Source organism: Bos grunniens, chromosome 5 (genome assembly GCF_055505025.1).
Source record: "Bos grunniens cultivar Pamir isolate PY7600 chromosome 5, Bosgru_T2T1.0, whole genome shotgun sequence".
Classification (NCBI taxonomy): domain Eukaryota; kingdom Metazoa; phylum Chordata; class Mammalia; order Artiodactyla; family Bovidae; genus Bos; species Bos grunniens.
Window position 1 is genome coordinate 100,359,371 of NC_141169.1, and position 8,308 is coordinate 100,367,678.

General features: G+C 36.0%; 1 protein-coding gene across 1 annotated transcript; it reads right to left on the reverse strand.

Moving 5' to 3' along the window:
* Window positions 1-552: 552 nt before the first annotated feature.
* Window positions 553-7,802, reverse strand: LOC147372722 (NKG2-A/NKG2-B type II integral membrane protein-like). Its single transcript, XM_086404134.1, has 6 exons — window positions 7,573-7,802; window positions 7,090-7,209; window positions 6,551-6,604; window positions 5,463-5,614; window positions 2,904-3,004; window positions 553-2,582 (listed from the first exon to the last, which is right to left on the reverse strand). Exons 1-6 carry the CDS (start codon window positions 7,757-7,759, stop codon window positions 2,465-2,467), a joined length of 732 nt encoding a protein of 243 aa, XP_086260260.1. The 5' UTR covers window positions 7,760-7,802; the 3' UTR covers window positions 553-2,464.
* Between the last annotated feature and the right edge of the window lie 506 nt (window positions 7,803-8,308).

An 8,308-nucleotide genomic window follows, 5' to 3' on the forward strand; every position in this document is an offset into this window, starting at 1 on the left:
GAATGGATAAGAAAGCTGTGGTACATATACACAATGGAGTATTACTCAGCCATTAAAAAGAATACATTTGAATCAGTTCTAATGAGGTGGATGAAACTGGAGCCTATTATACAGAGTGAAGTAAGCCAGAAGGAAAAACATAAATACAGTATACTAACGCATATATATGGAATTTAGAAAGATGGTAACAATAACTCTGTATACGAGACAGCAAAAGAGACACTGATGTATAGAACAGTCTTATGGACTCTGTGGGAGAGGGAGAGGGTGGGAAGATTTGGGAGAATGGCATTGAAACATGTAAAATATCATGTAGGAAACGAGTTGCCAGTCCAGGTTCGATGCACGATGCTGGATGCTTGGGGCTGGTGCACTGGACGGCCCAGAGGGATGGTATGGGGAGGGAGGAGGGAGAAGGGTTCGGGATGGGGAACACATATATACCTGTGGCGGATTCATTTTGATATTTGGCAAAACTAATACAATTATGTAAAGTTTAAAAATAAAATAAAATTAGAAAAAAAAAAAAGATTAAATGCAGTCCCAAAGCAGTTATTTTTTTAAAAGTTTATTGAGGTGTAATTTACAGAGCATAAAATTTATCCATTTAGAATATATAAATCCATGATTTTAAAATTATTCACAGTTTACGACCATCACTACTATCAAACTCTAGAAAGCATTCATCACTAATCAATTTGCAGTCTTTTCCTGTTCCGTCTCTTCACAAACATTAGTAATCACTAATCTACTTTTGGTCTCTCTACTCCTGTTTTTGATATTACATGGAAATGGGCTCACACAATATGCAAACTTTTAGAAGTTTGAATGCCATAAACATATTGTTGAGCAAAAAAAAGGGAGACACAAAAGTAATGATACCTATATTTTGGATGTGTATATGATATTTCAGTGGGGTTTTCCAGGTGGCACTAGTGGTAAAGCAACTGCCTGCCAGTGCAGGAGATGAGGGTTTGATCCCTGGGTTAGGAAGGTCCTCCAGGGAATATGAAATGATAGCCGACTCCAGTAGTCTTTTTAAAAAAAAAATTATTTATTTTAATTGGAGGATAATAACTTTAAAATATTGTGGTATTTTCTCACACATGGACATGAATCAGCCATGGGTGCACATGTGTTCCCCCATTCAGAACCCCGCTCTCACCTTCCTCCCTCCCCCATCCCTTGGGTTGTCCCAGAGCACCAGCTCTGAGAGTCCTGCTTCATGCATCCAACTTGCACTGGTCGTCTCCTTTACATGTGGGAATATACATGTTTCAATGCTATTCGCGCAAATCATCCCACCCTCGCTTTCTCCCACATACTCCAAAAGTCTGTTCTTTACATCTGTGTCTCTTTTGTTGCCTTGCATATAGGTTCACTGTTACTTTCTTTCTAAAGTCCATATATATGCATTAATATAGTGTATTGATGGTTCTCTTTCTGATTTAGTTCCCTCTGTATAATAGGCTCCAGTTTCATCCACGTCATTAGAACTGATTCAAATGCTGGGAAAACCAGTCAACCATATGCAAAAGAATGAAACTAGAGCACTTTCTAACACCATAAACAAAAATAAACTCAAAATGGATTAAAGGTCTAAATTTAACACCAGAGACTATTAAAACTCTTAGAGGAAAACAGAGGCATAACACCCACTGATATAAACCACAGAAAGATTCTCTATGACCCACCTTGCAGAGTAATGGAAATAAAAACAAAAATACAAATGGGACCTAGGTAAACTTAAAAGCTTTTGCACAACGAAGGAAACAGTAAGCAAGGTGGAAAGGCAGCCTTCAGAATGGAAGACAATAACAGCAAATGAAACAACTGACAAAGAATTAAGCTCCAAAATATACAAGCAGTTCATGCAGCTCAATACCAGAAAAATGAACAACCCAATCAAAAAGTGGGCCAAAGAAGTAAACAGACATTTCTCCAAAGAAGATATACAGAGGGCTAATAAAACACACAAAAAGACATGTAGCTTTCTCATATCACAACACCACTCATTACTAGAGAAATGCAAATTAAAAACACAATGAGGTATTGTCTCTGCAGGTCAGAATGGCCACCGTAAAAAAGTCGACAAATAGCTGGAGAGGGTGTGGAGAAAAAGGAAACCCTCTTACACTTCTTACACTGTCGATGGGAATGCAAACTGGTACAGCCACTATGGAGAACAGAGTGGAAATTTCTTAAAAACCTGGGAATAGAACCACTCCAGTGTTCTTGACTAGAGATTTCCTTGAACAGAGAGGCCTGACAGCCTATAGTCCATGGGGTCTCAAAGAGTCAGACACAACTGAACGAATGAGCACACACAATTATATTTCAACTGTTTTGAAAAACATTCATTATCAGAAAAAAATAATACAATTCGTTTTAAACTTTCTGTAGTCAGAATATTATTTCCATTTCATAAAAAGTCAAGTTACCCACCAGCATCCAAACTCATATTTTAATTCTCAAGCTTATGCTTGCAATGATATGCATTTGGAAACTGACAGTCTTCTGCTCTTATTTCCCATAAAGCTTGTACAGCACAGTTACATTCACCAGGTAATTTGTCTGTTATCCTGTTATGGAAAAATGGATAATTCGGTTATATTCTATGAAGACAACTCATGAAACAATAGCATTTTCCGTGTAACTATAATACAAGATATTTTGAAAATGGGTAATGAACTCTTTAATAAAATATCAGTAAGAGTTTATTACTAGGAAACTGGGCTACAAAGTAGCCTAGTTTTCAACATTAGTATCAACATTTTATTAACTTTCAATATCTTTCTTCAGCTTTCTACAATTTGACTAAAACAAATGCATTCGTGCTATTTTAAAAATATTTCTTTTTTGTATTTTTCCTCCTCTATATAGCATTCTTTTTAAAAACTTACTGTAGATTGCAAGTTGAACCATTTAGCCACTTCCAAGGACGACCGCGGCCTTCACGAGAGACTTGAATCCACGATATAATTGATAGGGACATCAGAAATTTCTAGCCCAAAATAAAGAATTTTCACTTAAATAGTCATTATGAAATGTTTTTGTTAATTTTTAAAATGCAAGTCAAAGGATGTGTTCTTTGATAGCATCTTTCATTCTTTGAACAAATTGAGCATGTTAGATTCTAATCTAACACTAAAAACATAGGAGTTGAAAGTTTGAAGTTTTAATAGTGCCATAAATATTAACCAATATCTGTACTTTTGATTCAAAATTAACTCAACATTTATACTTATCAGTTTCACTGTATTCTGATGTTAATAAGGAGAATTCCTTTTTTTTAAATTTTTTTAATTAATTTTATTTTATTTTTAAACTTTACATAATTGTATTAGTTTTGCCAATATCAAAATGAATCCACCACAGGTATACATGTGTTCCCCATCCTGAACCCTCCTCTCTCCTCCCTCCCCATACCATCCCTCTGGGTCGTCCCAGTGCACCAGCCCCAAGCATCCAGTATCGTGCATTGAACCTGGACTGGCATCTCGTTTCATACATGATATTTTACATGTTTCAATGCCATTCTCCCAAATCTTCCCACCCTCTCCCTCTCCCACAGAGTCCATTAGACTGTTCTATACATCAGTGTCTCTTTTGCTGTCTCTATACAGGGTTATCGTTACCATCTTTCTAAATTCCATATATATGCGTTAGTATATTTTTTTGAGAGCCATTTAATAAAGGGAATATTTACAAAGACATGAATTAGTTGTAGAGATCCCACAAAAGCATACACCTTGCATAACAACTTGGGGATACTTACAGCTGTGAACTACATTTGACATTAAGCCTAAGGGATAAGAAGGTGGAGTAATTAAATATGTGCAATGAGGAAAATTCTGATTCATATAATTTCATTTTTCCTCATGTCAAAACTAACATAACAAGGTTTTAAATAAGTCTTTAGATTCCATGACATTCATTTTTCTGGATATTGTGACAATATCAATGGATTTCTCTACTTTTATATGTTTCTCCGAATTTCAGTTTTAGAGGGTATTAAGGAAATGAAATTGAGAAAATAAGTGACATGAGAGCCAGATTTGGTTTTCTGAGCCTGACACCATTCTTTGACTAGATAAACCCCAAAGCCATCTGTTTCTGTATTGGTGGAATCAGTGGACCAGACCAGGGGTCAGAGACCCATTTCTGTCTGCTCCTCCCTGCTAAGTTCAACTGTAAACATGGGAATAATGAAAGACACGAGAAAGGAGAACTCTGAAAGGTGGAAAGAGAAGGGTAATGTGGCTTGAGACTTCCCTGCAGCCCCACTCCTCTGTAATCGCTAATCACTTCTCCGTGATGAGAGAACAAGGTGGGAGGTGAGGGAGTGATAATTAGGGGCATCTTGTATCTCCCCACCAAACAGAGGAAAGTGACCTAGGCGTCTTACTTCCCAAACACACAATACCTAACCTGGCTGTTGGGGGTGGCACAGGTAAGCCGTTCCTCCTGTGTATTGAGAGAATCGTGTAGGCAACACCAGGTAAGCCTTACAAGGTGATCCATCAGGACACTTACTAACAAGGAGCAGTCAGAGAAATTGCCTCTGTTTCCTCCACTGAGAGACACTAGGGTTGGGTGATAGGGGTGGCGGTGGACCAGCAAAGGGGATGTCTTGACTAAAACTACTGAAGCTAAGAAGCCTCTTTATCCCTGAGGGTATAAGACTCCATCTCCACCCAGCGGCATTGGAAAGAATGGATCTTCAATGTTGAATTCACACAATGAGCTGTGGAAATTTACAAACTTCACACAAATGCAAAAAGTTGGAGGAACTGCAAAATATCATATGGCAGTGATGAGACAGGGACAACCTGTATGATTCCATGTCCTGGAGTAGAAAATGGCAACCCACTTCAGTATTCTTGCCTGGAAAATTCCAGGGACACAGGAGCCTGACAGGCTGAAGTTAATGAGGTTGCAAAGAGTCAGACACAATTGAATGACTAAGCACGAACATGGGATTCCATGTATATGATTCAAAAGCAATCAAAGAGATTGTATAATATCAAAAGTCAGGACAGTGAGCAAATAAGGAGGTGGAGAAGTGATAAGATATTACAGAGGGGTGGGGCTGCTGGGAAGTTGAAACTTCTATTCCATGATCTGATATGCAATTACATAATTCTATAGGCAAAATCATATGTTTATTTTCCTTGATGTATGGTAAAATTAGATAGCACAGTGTATTTTAGAATTTAATAGCATTTGTAGAAGCATGGTTTTCTATGAAAAGCAAGAACCAGAAATTACCACACATGCATGAGTGGTATAACAGTGTAAATAAAGTATCATAAAGTTATATTCCATTGTTTAATGGAATACTAGCAGACCTTAAAATAAACAAGCTACAAATATGTACAAAAGCACAAGTGAATCCTAACAAATATAATGTTGACTAAATGAAGCCTTTAGCAAAGTCTTGGAAACATTTAATATCTTACCGTTTCCTCTTCATTATCTATATAAAGCAGAGTAGAATTCTTAGTAGCACAGGATATCAAACTCTCATTCCACGATTTTTTTTCCAAACTAGTATAATAGCAGTTGTTGGAATACGTAAACCAGTCTTTTGGACAATAACCATAATGACATTCTGAAGAAAGATTATGTATTACTATTCAAAAACAATTTGAATTTGAAAAATAAAAATTAACTTACACATATGCATAGATATAAACATATGTATATACACACACACATATATTTAATAACATATCTATGCATCCTCAAGGCTGGTGCATATAAAACAAATCTCATTCATACATTCATAGAGAGGGTCTGTCTTTAATATATGTCCTCATATAAAGGAAATACATAGAAATGTCTACTCTGTGCATGTCCTGAAATTCAAGAAATGAAACTTCTATTTTAGAATAGCAAAATTATTTGTCTCTTATCACATTATATCAGGAGGAAATTACAGCCAATTGCCAAAAATGGATATGGTGATCATATTATTGCATAGGGAAAAGCACTCTCCTATAATCATTTATTTATGAATATTTATTGCCTGATTTTTTTTTTTAAATTAATTTTGTTTTATTTTTAAACTTTACATAATTGTATTAGTTTTGCCAAATATCAGAATGAATCCACCACAGGTATACATGTGTTCCCCATCCTGAACCCTCCTCCCTCCTCCCTCCCCATACCATCCCTCTGGGTCGTCCCAGTGCACCAGCCCAAGCATCCAGTATCGTGCATTGAACCTGGACTGGCATCTCATTTCATACATGATATTTTGCATGTTTCAATGCCATTCTCCAAAATCTTCCCACCCTCTCCCTCTTCCACAGATAAGAACTCTCCAGAAAGCAGGAATAGAAAGAACATACCTGAACATAATAAAAGCTATATATGACAAACCCACAGCAAACATTATCCTCAATGGTGAAAAATTGAAAGCATTTCCTATTGCCTGCTTTTATAAATTATGTTCTATCCCCAAATCTATTCTTATTTTCACTAGGCTAAGACAGAGACAAAAATGAATTGTATTCATATCAGAAGTTTGAAAATCATTATGTACCTTTCTGGAGCCTTGTTGTGAGAGAGGAATAATTCTGTTCCTGTATTACAGTAGCTACAAAATTAATCATTAAAAAGTTAATATTGCTTTAAATGAATCATAATGATTTTAGTGTATGAGCTTGAGAATTCAGTTTATTGTTTAGAATTAGAGTAATCTGAAATAAAACTGATTTAGCAAGAAAAATTAATTAGATAATGAAGACTTGATGGAAAAAATATTTCAAAAACCTAACGGAACAAACTTCACCATGTCTTACAGTATTTGCTTTAACCAATCTCAAGAATTAATTTGTAATTCTCAGTAAGATCTTTAAATCTCCTAAAGCATGCTTTTGAGTTATGAAATCAGAATATGCATATACATGCTGTATGTAATTCTCCTGTGTTGTATATTTCTGACAAATTAGATATACTGCATTTATTCTAAATCCATGTATTTTAATGATAGGTACATTCTATAATATTATGAAATGTTTAGCAGCACTGACCATCAGTAAAGTGATAAGTTCCCTTACAGTTTTTCAAAAACGTACTTACAGGGAGTAACAGTGATCACTGTCACCACAGTGGACATCAAGACGAGGCAGATGATTCCCAGGATTCCAGCAATGAACTTCTCTGGAGGTGATGATGAACTTGCAGGGACAGAAAAGGAAACTGAGAAAGGAGTGATGGGGACAGTTGTTTAGAGTTTACATACACAAGAACCCACACGAACACAGAGTTATGGATATAAACTTGGACCCCAACTCATTTTGACCACTGTAGTCTTTCTCTCAGAATATACCATTGCGTTTTCAGCAAATATAAGACTACATGAGTTGCTGATCAAAGACTTCAAATTATAGTAATGCCGGAATAAAAGTCATCCTCCGATTTCACATCAGAATCCCATATCCAGCTTCAAGTTCCGTTCCTCAAAGTGAAAAATATGTGAGCTTATCCCCTACTCTTCCTCCACACCTCTGCACCCCACTGCACATCCTAGAACAGCTCCATGTGTGTCTAGTAAGTGTTTACCTTTGGAGTGGTAATTCTTGTCGTTCCCATGAAGATTCTGAGAAGCATTTTGAAGATTTAATTCTACATATGTTAATTCCTGCTCAGTCATTGAAATGGAACTTTTAGAAACCTTAGGTTTTCTTTTCTGCCTCTTTGAGTTCTTGTCTCCCTTCAGTTCTGCATAGGTTGCTCCTTGGTTATTCATCTCTGCAGCTGAGTGAGATCAAGGACTGTGCTTGAAGTGAACTGAGGTTGAGTGGTGTATGTGAGATAAGAACCCTAGCACAATGACACAGGCGGGGCCAAGAGCTTAGTGCTCACTTTGCAGCTGAACAAACTTAAAGCCTGGTAAATTCCTTACAACTTTAAACACGTTTTTCACGATAGAATGCTTTTTTGAAAAAGATATTCTATATTTGACACATATATTATTGATTCAAACAGTGAAAAGCAATAAATTAGGGAGGAATAAAGAAGTTCATGAACAATAATATCCTTATTAAGTCAGATTCCATGGAAATATTTTAAAACCATCATAGTGCTTGTGTTCAAATTAAAATATTCTGTTAAAAGAGAGATTCACCCATATTTATGATAATTTTGATATTTAATATTGGTTAAAAACAGTTCTTTAAAGATTAGGAGAGTGTAATGTTGACATATACAATAATTTCCTATGCTAAATTACATTATTTGATGATTTACATTTATTGATGAAAAGGGATAACAAATGGTCTTGATTTCAAATAGTTGA